Below are 15,515 nucleotides of genomic sequence, written 5' to 3' on the forward strand. Positions count from 1 at the left end.
TTTTGAGAGAATATTCAATAAAACAGTAAAAATAGCTGTTTCTGGGAAAGGAAAATGGGTAGAGGGTTACAGCTGGAAAAGTAACATTTTACTTCTAGTATTTTTTTTTTTTTTTTTTTTTTTTTTTACAAATCACCTATATGTATTAGCTTTCAAAAGAATTAAAAATTAAAAATACTAGATTGTCAGCATCTGAAGTGATAAAATACTTTATGCTGATGCCTTCCTCAGTAACACAGACATTCAAAACTACAGTCAGCCCTCAGTGTTCATGTGGTCTGAATCCAACCACAGATAGAAAATGAGAAAACATTTTTTTTTGGTGGGGCACAGTGGCTCACACCTGTCATTCTAGCACTTTGGGAGGCTGAGGTGGGAGGATTGCTTGAGCCCAGGAAGTTGAGGCTGCAATGAGCTGTGACTGTGCCTCTGCACTCTAGCCTGGTGACAGAGCGAGACCCTGTCTCAAATAAACGAAACGATGTTGAAAACACACACACAGTGTAACAACTATTTATGCAGCATTTACATTGTGCTAGGTATCAGTAACCTGGAGATGATTTAAAGGGTAAGGAAAGATGTGTGCAGGTTCTATGCAAATACTACACCACTGTATAGCAGGGACTTGAGCATCTGTGAGTTTTGTATCCTTGGGGGGGTCCTGGAACCAATCTCCCTTGGATACCAAGGGACGACTGCACTTCACTGACCTTGTTCAAACTACCGACATCACACACACCAATGAGTGCATGTAAAAGCGGTAAAATTGGAATAGGTTCTGTGGCTAGGGGAAACTCAATGGTACTTTGTCAGCTGTAATGCTGCTCTACAGTGATGGGGGATGTTACCACTGGGGAAACTGAGTAAAGGGCACGCAGGCCTCCCTGTATGTTCTGTTGCAACTTTCTCTGAGTCTGTAATTATTTCTAAATGAAAGGCTAAAACAAAACCACAAGTATGCCACGTAAAGGCTCACATGTAAATCTATGTTCTAACTATGGTGCTGCTCTAACCCCTTATCTGAGTCATGCCTTTCCTTGCCTATTTCCCTCCCCATCTATAATTGAGGGTGGGGGACAACCTTCCAGAGTAAATTAAGTCATAGAGGGAATCCTGAGAGGTGAGCAGTAGAAAGAAGATTTCTGTCAAATTCTCTCTGGGCCTAAAATAAAGACAACACACATCCAAGTCTTTGCCGGCTTTCCTTGGGTCCCTGGCGGGGCCACAGGCTTCAGGTTCCATCCCAATCCCTGCAGAATGGGAAGCCATTCATGAGCACGAGCAGAGGCGGGCGTCAGTGGTCTGCAAGAGAAGTGGCGCTTGCTCATACTAGACGCCTGGCTTGGTGGTTTGGGTACATTTGCAACCAAACTGCCTACCTGTGTGTTCTACTCCACAGGGAGGTGCAGGCAGGTTCTAGGATCCGGGGTTGCAAGATCAGGCACACTTTGGGGCTGACATAGGAGACTGTCTGACATAAACACATTTCAAGTCCTCAGCTGTGTGTGACTTTATTTACCAGTCCCTTCTTTTGCCTTCTTGGCTTTCTTGAAGTCACACTCAGTGTCTACGAGAGCAGTGGAGACAGCTGCAGATCTGTGTTTAGACCTGATGAGCAAGTCCATGAAACAAACACAAAGCCCAGACACTGAAACCATAGCATTAACACCAAAAAGCCGGCCGGGTGCGGTAGCTCACACCTGTAATCCCAGCACTTAGGGAGGCTGAGGCAGGTGGATGGATCGAGACCAGCCTGGCCAACATGGTGAAACCCCATCTCTACTAAAAATACAAAACCTAGCCAGGCGTGGTGGTGCATGCCTGTACTCCCAACTCCTTGGGAGGCTGAGGCAGGAGAATTGCTAGAACCCAGGAGGCAGAGGCTGCAGTGAGCCGAGATCACACCACTGTACTCCAGCCTGGGTAAGAGTGAGACTCTGCCTCTAAAGAAAGAAAACCCACCAAAAAGCCAAAACAAAAATCAAGCCTCCCCTCCATGGTTTTTAGAGCCTCCTCTGATAAAGGAAACACACAGTGTGTTAGCTAGTATCTTTTATTGTCAGAACTTCTGTGAGCCAACAAACTGTTTTGCACGGTTGTACACAAAGGGACAAGGCAAATTTCTTTTTTTGTGTGGGTAGACTTAGTTGGCCCAAGTCCTTAAAACTTTTCCATATAAAAATAAAAAGTCCAAGACCAGATTATTTTTCTTTTGGTCATAAATGCTGATTTATTTACAGGTGCCTTGTTCAGACCACCATCATAAACTTGGGATAAAATATGTGTGTATTTTATTAAAGCCTCAGCATTTAATGTCAGGGTCCTTTAAAGATTCACTCAAGTGTTAAGACGTTTCTGGAATGCAGCGTCTCTTCCCCATAGTCAACATGGTTATACCTGTCATCTATCCAGAATGATACAAGCTAACCTTCCAAGTAACACTTTTTAACTTAAATCTTTTAGACATGAAGCAAAGACTCCAGAATGACTTCATTCTTGTTCTAAAACCAGCACTGGAGCCAGCTGTTGAAGAGTGGTTTATAAATACAGTTATCTTGTAGGCTGCTTATCTGTTTATAATACAGCAGATACAGATTGCAGACTTTGCTACATGTAAGACGAAATGGAGTCAGCACATGTTTTTCAAAATACAGGAAAGACAGGAAAATCCAGGATTCGGGTTTGTTAATAAAACCACCTTATAAAGTAACAATTGAGACTATAGCTCTGCACTATTAAAATATACAGACAGACTGTGTACACCATTGCACATCCTTTTTCCCTTTGCTTTTTAATGCTCATGAAACCATGATTAAAGTGTTGAGTTTATGAACACATGCATGAACAGGCAAGCACGTACACTTAAAAGATGAAACAAAAAAGTTGATTCATGTCATTGCATGAGAAAGGCTGCCCGCAGCACTCCAGCTCAAACACACTGTCCCCTCCAGCTCTCTATCCCCCTCCCCACTCCCTCACCTTCCCTCAGATTCGGGGAAATCAGGTTGGGAGGTTAGTGCATCATTGACAGAGAATGCCCCCCCCTTCCACGCTCTGTAAGTCTCCCCCAGAAGGGGGGAAGGCAGTTCCCTTCAGTAGCACAGTTAGGGTCGATTAGTGTTGGTTCCACAAGTTAAGGCACTTCCGGCTGCTTTGGTGGCAGCGTGGTTCCTCCCCTCCTTTTTTAAGGCATGTGTCCTCTAAGAGTAGTAAAGCTTTGGAAACTGTGCAGACTGTTAAAGTTGACAGCTTAATACAGGATCATTGAAGTCGGCAGGTGAAAGGATCCTCGGAGACACCTCCCTCAGACCAGAAGCTTCCAGAAAGCCTGGGCAGCTCTGTGTTTCAGCTGGGCATGGCACACTGGAGCCAGCCGAGGCCAGAGGGTGGTGCGTTCAGGTAGCAAAGCCAGGTGGGCTCCGTCCCGCCTTCACCTGGAGCTGCCCTGGCTGCTGGCGGAGCGTGTCGTGCTGTAGCGCTTCTTCACGATCATGCTGATGTAGGCTTTCATGAGCTTGGCCACATCCACTACCTGCCCAGGAGGAAGCAGAACCGACACACGGTCACGAGTCTCCCCCAGGCAAAGGGCCCTGCCTAATAACCCAGACATTCCCTGGGCACCCTCCCGTAGCTTTCTGTGCTAATCGACGGATCCCATTTTGCAGGAAGCCAGAAGTTGAACCACTTTCATCTTCCTCATCAGGGAAAGGTGGAATCTCAGCTTTTCCAAATACAATGTGCACCACCTGGTGGTTCTTTCACACAAACGTGCCAATCTGGCTTGATGTAAACGGTCAGATTTTGCACATTAAAATACAGAACTACCCAAGGACGCTGAAGTTACTCGTTGTCAACAGTGCTAGGATTACTATCCCCACTTAAAATAAATGTGAAATGATAGAATCCACAATTACAGCTTTTGAAGATGGGATCATCTAATTCTAGTCAACTCCTTAGGATGCAGCTGAAGAAACAAGATAACTGAGGCCCCAGGGGCTGGGAGAGCGGCCAGCTCCCCAGACGCCAGGCCAGCTTCTGTTCCACACCAGCCGCCACCTCCAGCTGGGATCTCCATTAGCTCCCTCCCATGATATCCCCATCATTGCCACCCCTTCTCACAGCTGGCCTGGATCCCTATGCAGGCATCATAACTGGCTTCCATGTCCCTGCTTGCTCTCTTCCCTTCCAGTCCCACCCCAGAGATCGCTGTCTGTAAATTCACTGTTATGCCATGCACGATCAAAGATGCCATAGTGGTTCCTTGTTGTCTACTGGGTCTCACCAAATCCCGCAGCCTGGCACCTGGGACCCTTGGGTCAAGGGCTCTCCACCCTCTTCCCTCTCACTGCACGTCTCTCCATCAGCCTAGGGAACTTGCAATGCCACATCCTCCAAGCACCTGGAACGCCCTCCTCACTGCCTCTCCATTCCGAACCAGGCAGCAGGTGATTACTCTCCACTCACCACGTTGGCTTGCTAGCTGTTCCCTTTGTGGAAGCCTCAACAAGCTGCTTGTATTCTATTTTTAAAATTTTGAAGCTGGTAGCACATATATTTAGAGGCCTTTTAGTGTGTGTAGTTTCACAATCCAGAATGAGCTGCACCCAGGATGGTCATGCTCCCGGCTCCCTCCTGGTCTCAGGCCACCAGAGCCGAGTCTCACAGCTATGACACTGCTATAATTGTTAATTTTCATAAAGTTTTGTTGCAAATAATATACTTTTTCATGGACATCTATGTCACTTCCCTTTCTCTGCCTTTCCTGCAAGGGTAAGACTCCTTGACAAAATGGAACCAAATTCCTCTGTTGCAAAAGTATACAGAAGAAATATGGTGTTCTCAGATTTTGGCCTGCAGGGAACCGGCAGCTGGAAAGGGACCACCACCCTGTATTTTCGTGTTTTGAAGGAAAATATTCAAAGAAAATGACCTGGTCAAAGGCATGAGGAAATGGGGTCTTGTTTTTCTGTTTTGTCAAGACCATGAATAAAAAGATGAACTTGCTTTGCCTCTTACCTCACTGGTTTCAAAGAGCAGCTCCCTCTCATCGACCACGATCTTGTACGTATTCGCCAGGGGTGCCCCAAAAGAGAGGATGTGTTCATACTGGAAGACTTCCAGTGGTCTTCCCTCTCCACGCTTGTAGACGGAGACGGCGTCCGCGCTGACACCCAACCAGAGTTCCTGAGGGAAGCCACCTTCCTTGCACTGGTAGGCAAGAGAGTCAACAGAAGAGGTAAGTCATGAAGTGGCTGGCAACAGAGAGCATCTAAACCATAAGACATGCTTTGAGTGAAGTCCTCTGTGCAGAAGATTAAATATATTCGATGTGCACACATGCATGGAGGGGCCTGAAATATGAGAAATGGCACCTCTCTGGCTATCTTGATTTCTAACTAGTTAATCTCACGCATTTGGGAAAACCTCACTAACTGGCAGAGTCTAACATCTTGCTTTGACTCTCCACTTCTCAGTATTATTCTACTAGCTGTTTGGATTAGCTACGTGGAAGTGCCCTGGAAACATACATGCTTGGCCGGGGGACTTAAGGAAGCTTCCCTGCAACCCAAGCTGACAGTCTACTCTTGTATTAATATCTCCAGTTCTGCCTCCAATCCTCTTTGCGGATGGTTAGTCTTCAAATACAAAATCTAGGATCACAGAGGAAAATTCTCCAAATCACGCATGCTGAGCAGTTCTGGCTCCTCTTCACGAGGAGCAGCAATGGCCTTCCATATGCAGAGTGGGAACAGGGACTTTTTACCAGTTTAACTGTAGACTTTCCTGTACAGATCGGTGGAAGAAAGTAAGAGCCCATATGAAGGGGCTAACAACACAGGGCTGATCCAAACCTGGACAAGCAGGAGGGCTATAAATTGGAGACGCTGAAGAGAGTCCCTAGTTTGTATCCCTAATAACCAGACATTCTCTGCATCCTCCATGCAAAAGCCAGTAGCTTTTTCTCTTTTTTTTTTTTTTTTTTTTTGACGGAGTCTCACTCTGTCGCCCAGGCTGGAGTGCAGTGGCATGATCTTGGCTCACTGCAACCTCCACCTCCCAGGTTCAAGTGATTCTCCTGTCTCAGCCTCCCGAGTAGCTGGGATTACAGGTGCACGCCACCACGCCCAGCTAATTTTTTGTATTTCTCGTAGAGATGGGGTTTCACCATCATGTTAGCCAGGATGGTCTCGATCTCCTGACCTCATGATCCGCCTGCCTTGGCCTCCCAAAGCACTGGGATTACAGGCATGAGCCACCACGCCCGGCCAAGCCAGTAGCTTTCTATGCTAACCCACAGCTCACGTTTTGCAGGAAGCCAAGAGTTTAACTGCTATTATCTATTCCTTGTCAGGGAGAAATGGAATCATGGCTTTGTACAAAGCACCTGATTTTTTTATACTTAAAAACAGACATAACTGAACCAACCAAACCAACCAAAAACATCACCCAATGAAAAGCCACCCACGGATTCTAGAGTTTATAATCAATATTTAGACTTTTATACAGCCTCAATATAAAGTCTTCAGATAATATGCTGAATTACTGCAATCATAAAAAATGGAAGCTAATCTGGACGACGAGCTGGCACACTTATCTGTTAAGGGCCACACAGTAAAGATTTTTAGACTTTGTGGATCACATTATCTCTGTCACAACTACTCAGCTCTGCACAAAAACAGCCAGAGAATATATCTAAAGGAATGAGCTTGGCTGTGTTGCAACACAACTTTATTTAGAAAAAAGGAGGCAGGCAAGATCTGACCCACAGACCAGTTTGCCAAACTCTCATCTAGACCATTAGTGAGATTTCTTTTCCATAAGTGGTCTACTTAAAAAAACAAAAATCAGTAGTGGGTTGATGCTAATGGCTAAATTCCGTTATGAGATAAACATTCTTCCTTTCAAACAGAAGGTTGTAAAGAAAAAGTAAAATCCAAGTATATCCAAAGTTTCTGATTTGTATATACAGCTACAACATTTTTTCAAATGTAGATTTTTTTCAGTGTTTGTTTAAAAAATTAGATCTATAGCTTCCCTAAGGAAGGGTAGTAGAAGAATAGATGACATCTTAATTTTGCATTCATTCCTAATATTACAGATGCATTTACTACAAAGGAGAAGAGAAACTGTGAGAAGGGAGGTGTTAATGGTACAATCTGGGGGGGCTCGAATAAAAGAGGTCGAGAGAGCAAAGTGCACCATCTTGTCTTCTCTCCACATGAACTTGGCCGTGATCCATGTTCTCAGATGCTGGCACCCAGCCCACCCTGACACACGGCAGCCAGTTCTCACCTCCACATCAAACAGCGTTGACCCATAGCCAGGCCACTCCTTGATCAAGGCCATGTACTTGGCCATGGCCTGTTCCTGGTTCATTCCCTGAAATTTCTTCCACTTGTCAATGATACTGGCTCGAGCAGAGGAGACTTCTTCCTTAATCCACATGTCCAGCATCTGCTCCTCCTCGACCTTCTGCCGGACCACGGATCCTGTCCGGAAGCTCCGCCTCAGGGTCCCCTCTAGGAAGCTCGTCCGCCTCTTCTCCAGCCGTTCACAAGGGGTGAAGGTTTTGGTTGACTGGCTGATGCGGGCCTTGAGTCTCTGCAGGGAATAAACCTCTTCGAGAGGTGGGATGGCAGCGTGCAGAGTATAATCCCCCTGCAGATACTGGAGTCGCAGGGCGGCAAGAACCTGGAGGTTTTCTTCCGGGGCTGGATGGTGGCCATGGATAACCGCTTCGTGGGCCTGAAAGGAGACAGTCAACAGCTTTCCGGTCAATGCACTGCCATGCCATGGGATGCCCACGTCGCTTGCTCCCTCACTTCATCAGGGTTTCTCTTAAACTCACCTTCTCTGACTGCCCTGGTTAAAACTGTACCCTCACCCCTGCTCACTGCTTTAAATTTAATTTTCTCCCTAGCACAGATACCATCTAACACACACCATATATTTTATTCCTTATGGTCTCTCTCCTGTCAACTAGAACAGTTCCTGGAACGGAGGTTCAAATAAAATGTGTAGCAGGTTTCATTCTACAAACAAAAGAGCAGCTGGCCTTGTCTTTGCTGGGAAATCTACAGGTGTGCCTCATTTCTAAGGAATACCAGTTAACTTACAAGGCTAAGTATTAACAGGTTTCACCCTTGCTTGCCGGCAAAGAAATCTGTTTCTAACTTCCTTTTACCTGTTCAAACATAAATGCAAATTCCACACTGTCTTTTGGCACGTTGTCTGTGTCCAGGAAGCAGTAAAGTTTGAAGTAGAATTTCCACGGCAGGTCCCCAACCTCGGAGGTGGCAGCCAGCCTGCAGAGAGGAGTCAAGAGAGGCTCAGAATATGAACGAGTGGGGCCTTCAGTGACCCGCAGGGACCTGACTTTACATGGTGTATTCTAAGGACACAGACATTCTGTTCAGGCCCAGATAACAGTGGATACAGATGCGGATAGAGGAATAAACAGTGAAAAAACATACTTTCATCCTGATTTTGCTTTAAGAAAACAAACAGGCAGACCCTAGTTAAACCAGCTAACAAGTGTTTTCTGAGAGCCGCATTCGAATTAGTACCAGCTAAGCATTATGCTGAGTCCACGGGAAGAAAAGAAACAAAAGCCTGTTTCTTTATTACCTTTACCAAGCCTCAGATACATGATGATAACATTTATAAAAATTGATAGGAATATTCTTGTATGAGGGCTGTGTTTATACTAAGCAGGAATACCTTCCATGCTACTTAGAGGATATGAAGTGACAGATCAAATATCGTGGGTCTACAGGCTGGCTGAAGTGGCTCATGCCTGTAATCCCAGCACTTTGGGAGGCCCAGGTGGGCGGATCACCTGACGTCAGGAGTTTGGGACTAGCCTGACCAACATGGCCAAACCCCATCTGTACTAAAAATACAAAAATTAGCTGGGCGTGGTGTACGTGCCGCTACTCGGGCGTTTGAGGCAGGAGAATTGCTTGAACCCAGAAGGCAGAAGTTGCAGTGAGCCAAGGTTGTGCCACTGCACTTCAGCTATGGGCAACAGAGCAAGACTCCATCTCAAAAAAAAAAAAAAGTCCATTTTATATTGTAGATATTAACACATAGTTTAAAGAGTTTATAAGTTGGCTTCAGTCAATCAGCCCAATTTCAAAGCTAATGATAACTAGAAACCTAAAAAATCAAGAAATACCCAGACGGGTCCAACATGGAACTGAGAAAAGGAATGGGGTAAAAAACCACTGACAAGTGACATCACGTAAGACCACGGCTTTATCTAGGAATCGAGAAAAATAGCTAGCAGACATGCAAAGTTAAACAGGCAGCAACACAGGTAAAATAAAACTAACTCCGATATACAGTGAAGCCAAAAATGGAATGGAAGCTCAAACCCTGAACGCTGCTCTGTAATTTATTTGGTCTTCTGACACGGTAGAGAAAAGGAACCTACTTTTCAAACTTTGCTAAGACATCAGCTACAACGGTTCGACTTTCAATGGCTTTGTCGACGTGGCCGTTGTATTCAAACAAAGCAAACATGTTCCTGCTGTCCTCCATGGCCAGGCCTCGGATCAGCTTCTCCACCACCTGGAAGACACACCAGGGGGACTTCAGTTCCACAGGCTGCGGCCCCAACACGTGTTCCCCGAATGTGCCATCACCTGATCCCGGAGGGAGCTGCTGGCACAAGGGCGTCTCCAAGCAGCCTCCTAAAAATGTTACCCGTGTGGTCATCCCAGAATTTCAAAAGTACTATTTTCCCTTTGTTCTCTTGAGATTAGGTTTATCTCTTTCTTGCTGAAAAGAACTCAGGGTATTTTGCCCATCAGTAGAGGCAGACGCTGGGCTGATTTCTTGCAAACCTGTATTAACAGGAAAAGCAGGGGAAAAGCTGCAGTCCTGTCTATTAGCTGATAAATTTATGAACTCTAAGGAACAACAGAGACTCCAGATGATGTTTTTTTTTGTTTTTCTTTGTTTTTTTTTTTGCACAAGAAACCTTGTGGGGGTGGGGGTCGGGGGGTGGTTATTGGATTACCCTTTTGGCCAGTTGGTTTTATAATAGTAAGTTCAAATTTTAAAAAGAAAATGTGTTCATCTGATATTCATCTAGCTAGTCATGTGGCAAACAGAAACACTTTCTTGCAGAAGCACTGCAATAAGCCCTCATCAAAGTGGCTGGACCTGAGCCAGGTCTGCAGCTCTGCTAGACACTCAGCTGCTTCTCAGATTAGCAAGATTATGTCTCAGGTACTTTGAGTTTATCTCTGTGTTTCCACTCATCTTAATATATATTTTTATCTCTATATTCGTGTGGTTGCTTGTGGGTTACATGCATTTCCTTAGTATTGAGCAGCTGTACTAAGCAAATTGCAACTGTGCAGGACAGCCGCTCTAACGCTGCACAATGTTCCTGACCCAGGTGTATCTGCAGCAAGGCAGCTCCTCACCTCCCCAGCGGTGGTGTGGGAGTTGATGGTGATCTTGCAGGAACCTCCGCCATGGCAATAGACCGTGGATGTCATTTCCTGCCTGTGGATCAGAGCTTCTATTTCATCTCGGGAAGGCACAAACTCTCGGCATTTGGTTTTCTTAAGAGATTCGTAAGTGAAGAGAGCGTATTTTTCCATCTCGGTTCCTGGAAACTGTTCCCGTATCCTAGGAGACAAACACTAACTGTTAATTTTTAGACTGACGGGGGCTGGCTGCTGGGAACTGGGCTGTGCCAAGGTTCTGTAGACCAAAGCAGTGAATGGTCCCCCACTGGTGAATGGAGCAAGCACCAGTGACTTCTTGGCAAGGGCCTGCTTCATTTTGTGCAGTTCAATTTAAATACAAAAAACCCCTAAAAAGTGAATGTCTCACTGGGAGCAACTGTGCTGCCAACTCACCTCTGCAGCATTGTTCATACTTGAAAGAGTCATGCCTCATCCTATCATATGAAAATTCTTGGCCTGGCGCCGTGGCTCACGCCTGTAATCCCAGCAATTTGGGAGGCCGAGGCGGGTGGATAACCTGAGGTCAGGAGTTCAAGACCAGCCTGGCCAACACGGTGAAACCCCATCTCTACTAAGAATATAAAAAATTAGCCAGGCGTTGTGGCGGGTGCCTGTAATCTCAGCTACTTGGGAGGCTAAGGCAGGAGAATCGCTTGAACCCCTGAGGCAGATGTTGCAGTGAGCCGAGATCATGCCATTGCACTCTAGCCTGGGCAACAAGAGCAAAACACTGTCTCAAAAAAAAAAAAAAAAAAAAAAAAAAAGAAAAGAAAAAACAAACTTCTTTTTCTATAGCTAATCAAAATCTCAATCAGATTGTTTCTACCTATTTGATCTGGAACAAATATCCAAGTTTTTGTTTTTTTTTTTAAATATAGAGTAGTGGTAATTAATTGATCCAATGTCCTACACATTAGGACATTACATCAAAGGTGACTTGGTCCCTAAAATAACCTTGTGTGACTTAAAGAGAAAAAGGATGGCAGCATTCTGTAAGCTTGCTCAGGCAACCCACGAGTCTGACCCAGAGGTCCCTGTCCTACTAGAGGTGTCTTCTGTTCAAGAGCCTCTTTATCTGAACGAGGACCCAGCGCCCCACCTGCGTGAGCAGCTCTGCCCAGCTCATCTCTCGTGCCCACATGCTTTACCTTTTCAGATGGAACTTGAGATACTTGAGAATCCCTCGACTCGGCAGGAAGGTGCAGCTCAGGCATGTCAGGATCTGCCAGCTGTACAGGTTGCCCACACTGCCGGGGTGGGGCACTTTGTTGGTCTGTTTGATGAGCTGGCAGTACAGCTCGTCCCGTAGAGGTCGCAGGTCATGCCCTGTCTGTAGGATGCCCTGGATTATTGGAATCGGGTCAGACATGGACTCCAGTTGCTGCAGGGAATTGAATATCTTGATGGCCTCATCCTGAAGGGTGGTATAGCCTTTGTCTTTGAGCACTAGGACAAGCAAAACAAACACAGAAGTCATCCGAGGGGTTCAGAATAGGGCATGAGCATAATCGGAGCAGTAGTCAAGACAAAGGAATAAATGAGGAGGATGGATGCAATGCCCACCACACTCCCTATACATCTCAATCAGCTGAACACAGATCTAAAAGCACAGAGGTGGGTAAGTTGACACGGTTTTGTTACCTAATTGAACTTCTTACCATATAAAATGCTTGCTAGAAGGTAATCTGTTGCTGAACAAAATCCTTTTTTTGGAATGCAAAATTACTTAGGATCTGGTTGTCTGGCTACTTGGTCAGGTGCAATGGCTCGCACCTGTAATCTCAGCACTTTGGGAGGCCGAGGCAGGTGGGTCACTTCAGGCCAGGAGTTCAAGACCAGCCTGGGCAATATGGTGAAACCCTGTCTCTATTAAAAATACAAAAATTAGCTGGATGTGGTGGCGGGCGCCTGTAATCCCAGCTACTGGGGAGGCTGAGGCATGAGAACGACCTTAACCTGGGAGGCAGATGTTGCAGTGAACCAAGATTGCACCACTGCACCCCAGCCTGGGTGACAGAGTAAGAATCTGTCTCAAAAAAACAAACAAACAAAAAATAAAACAAAAGGCTACTCTCAGTTCAGGGGGAGAACTGGCATTTTCTGACTCCTTTAAATCTCTTCTTTTACTACAGCAATCAATCTTAGCATTACTACAACCACACTCTAGAAGTCTTGTTTTAGTAATGCATCTAAGTATATTTCATCTTTTCCTTCCAATTCACGATGAGTAAGAGAGTCTTTGAGCTAAAAACAAATGCTACTGTGTTAAACTAAAGAGTTAGCAGGGCAAGGGGAATCATGGTCTCTGAGGAGTCGGGGTGGAGCTCTGGACTTACAGTTGAGATTTATGTCCCCGTATGGAAGGGGCAGGAGCGGGGAGTGCAAGGGGTGATGGGTGTATCGAAGGATCGGGTTCCGCTTGTAAATCTGTTCCACCACATCCGAGTTCAGGCAGTTCTCCTAAAGATAAAGCAAGCAAGCTTATTGTAAGAAACCTGTATTTTCCTACATATAAATATTTTTCAAGAGTCTCAAATAGCCATAAACCTAGTGGGGCAAAGATGGTGGAAATCCAGTGTTAGGTGGTTTCATGCACGAAGATACCCCATAATCCGTGTTTGAAGACAAGTCACAAAAGTACATTCTTACAGCTCATTTCTTAGTTTCTCATGCGTGTACTTCCCCATGTCATTTTAAATTTTCTCCCCTGGAGATTACATACATTTAAAAAATTTCATCTCAGGAGGGCGCGGTGGCTCACACCTGTAATCCCTGCACTTTGGGACGCTGACGCAGGTGGTTCGTGAGGTCAGGAGTTCGAGACCAGCCTGACCAACATGGTGAAACCCTGTCCCCACTAAAAATATGAAAATTAGCCGGGTGTGGTGGCTGAGTAGCTGTAATCTTAGCTACTCAGAAGGCTGAGGCAGGATAATTGCTTGAACCCGGGAGGTGGAGGTTGCAGTGAGCCGAGATCACGCCATGGCACTCCAGCCTGGCTGACAGAGCGAGATTCTGTCTCAACAACAACAACAAAAATTTAATCTAGGCTGGGCACAGTGGCTCATGCCTGTGCATTTTGAGAGCCTAAGGCAGGAGGATCACCTGGTCCCAGGAGTTTGAGACCAGCCTGGGCAACATAGTGAGGCCCTGTCTCTATAAAAAGTAAGAGCAAAATAAAAAAAATCTGATGATCTGTTATTGATTTAGCCATCAGTAGCTAAATCATGTTATTTTTATCTATAGTTCATTTCATAAACACATTTTGCTAGTTCTTGAATTGCTTTCTATTCTCTCTACCTGAAAACTACACACATTAATATATTCTTGGGGAGACTGTCCTTCCACGTGCCTGCCTGCCCTTCCACCCTTTAAACCTAAGGAAGTCTTTCACGGAATTTCATCATCATGTACTTATGCTCCTAAAATGTTCATCTGGGATATGAAAAAAACAAAGTTACTTTTAGAACCTTAAATAAACAGAAAAGTTGCAGGAGAGGTAATGAATCATTCTATCATGGTAATTTCATTTCCACTATAAAACTGTTTCAGTAATAACCAATTGAAGGCCACAAAAAAATTTTTAATTACTTAAATAATTTATAGGGACTGATTTAGGGTAACTTGACTCATTGTTTAAGAAGCACGGCTTCGTATTTGAAGAATTGTATTTACTCTTTTAAAGTCTAAATTCAAATTGATTCAAACAATTTTATGGACTTATTTAGGGTAACTTGACTTATTTCTTAAGAAGAATGGCTTCATATTTGAAAAATCGTATTTACTCTTTTTTTTTTTTTGAGACAGAGTTTCACTCTGGTTGCCCAGGCTGGAGTGCAATGGCACGATCTTGGCTCACTGCAACCTCTGCATCCCGGGTTCAAGCGAGTCTCCTGCCTCAGCCTCCCGAGTAGCTGGGACTACAGGCACCTGCCACCATGCCCAGCTAACTTTTGTATTTTTACAAGAGATGGGGTTTCATCATGTTGGCCAGGCTGGTCTCGAACTCCTGACCTCAGGTGATCCACCTGCCTCAGCCTCCCAAAGTGCTTGGGATTACAGCCATGAGCCACCACGCCCAGCTGAAAATGTCTGAATTCAAACCGAAGAATACAAAAACAGGTTAAGTTCCAGCAGAAGAAATCTTCAAAAAACAAAATTTTTAAGGCTAAAAATGAAATTATGTGTAGCCAGTCCCATGGGTTGCATGGAAAGCAACCTGAATCTGGTTCCAACTGGGCTGGGTGTGGTGGCTCAAGGCCGGTCCCAGTGGCTCACACCTGTAATCTCAGCACTTTGGGAGGCTGAGGTAGGCGGATCACCTGAGGTCAGGAGTTGGAGTCCAGCCTGACCGACATGGTGAAACCCCATCTCTACTAAAAATACAAAAATTAGCTGGGTGTGGTGGTGGGTGCTTGTAATCTCAGCTACTCGGGAGGCTGAGGCAGGAGAATTGCTTGAACCCGGGAAGCGGAGGTTGCAGTGAGCTGAGATCGCACCACTGCACTCCAGCCTGGGTGACAAGCAAGACTCCGTCCTCCGTCTCAAAACAAACAAACAAAAAACAACTGGCTTCCCAGAATCTGGTTCCAAACACCCAGAGAACATATCACTTTGGAATCAGGAGGCCAATTTGATTTTGATGGAAAATTATCCACCACTGATGGATTAGATCCTCTCCCACCTCCACAAAAGCTGAGTTCCCTCTTGGATCTGGTTAGCTAACTTCCTTTGCCATCCCATCAGTAAAATACCTGCCTCACCATCATTCTAACACCTTCTCTGTCACAGCCCCAGCTCTTTCCCTTGCCCTGGGAATCTGCCTGCGACTGCATGGAGGGCCAGCAGTCTCCCTTGACTTGGTTCTGCACCCGGGACTGACCAGCTACGTGGGCAATGCAACCACAACATCCCCCGTCAGCGTTCCATTTCTGGAAAGTGAGGGTAAGAAAGAATCCCCACTCAGGGCTGCCATGCAACCATTCATTCCTTCATCTCACATACATTTACTGAGCCACTACACGTACTTAT

General features: G+C 45.4%; 1 protein-coding gene across 1 annotated transcript in view; it reads right to left on the bottom strand.

Annotated features, from left to right (window-relative positions):
- Positions 1 to 2,037: 2,037 nt before the first annotated feature.
- Positions 2,038 to 15,515, bottom strand: part of MYO10 (myosin X) — a 274,349-nt gene continuing 260,871 nt past the window's right edge. Inside the window, exons 34-41 of the mRNA XM_003263177.3 lie at positions 12,821 to 12,944; positions 11,633 to 11,930; positions 10,437 to 10,644; positions 9,437 to 9,573; positions 8,186 to 8,306; positions 7,294 to 7,746; positions 5,017 to 5,208; positions 2,038 to 3,532 (exon numbers count right to left, since the gene is read on the bottom strand). Coding sequence (XP_003263225.3) covers positions 3,431 to 3,532; positions 5,017 to 5,208; positions 7,294 to 7,746; positions 8,186 to 8,306; positions 9,437 to 9,573; positions 10,437 to 10,644; positions 11,633 to 11,930; positions 12,821 to 12,944 — 1,635 coding nt within the window. The 3' untranslated portion in view covers positions 2,038 to 3,430. The remainder of the gene's footprint in view (positions 3,533 to 5,016; positions 5,209 to 7,293; positions 7,747 to 8,185; positions 8,307 to 9,436; positions 9,574 to 10,436; positions 10,645 to 11,632; positions 11,931 to 12,820; positions 12,945 to 15,515) is intronic.

This window comes from Nomascus leucogenys, chromosome 6 (genome assembly GCF_006542625.1).
Source record: "Nomascus leucogenys isolate Asia chromosome 6, Asia_NLE_v1, whole genome shotgun sequence".
NCBI lineage: Eukaryota > Metazoa > Chordata > Mammalia > Primates > Hylobatidae > Nomascus > Nomascus leucogenys.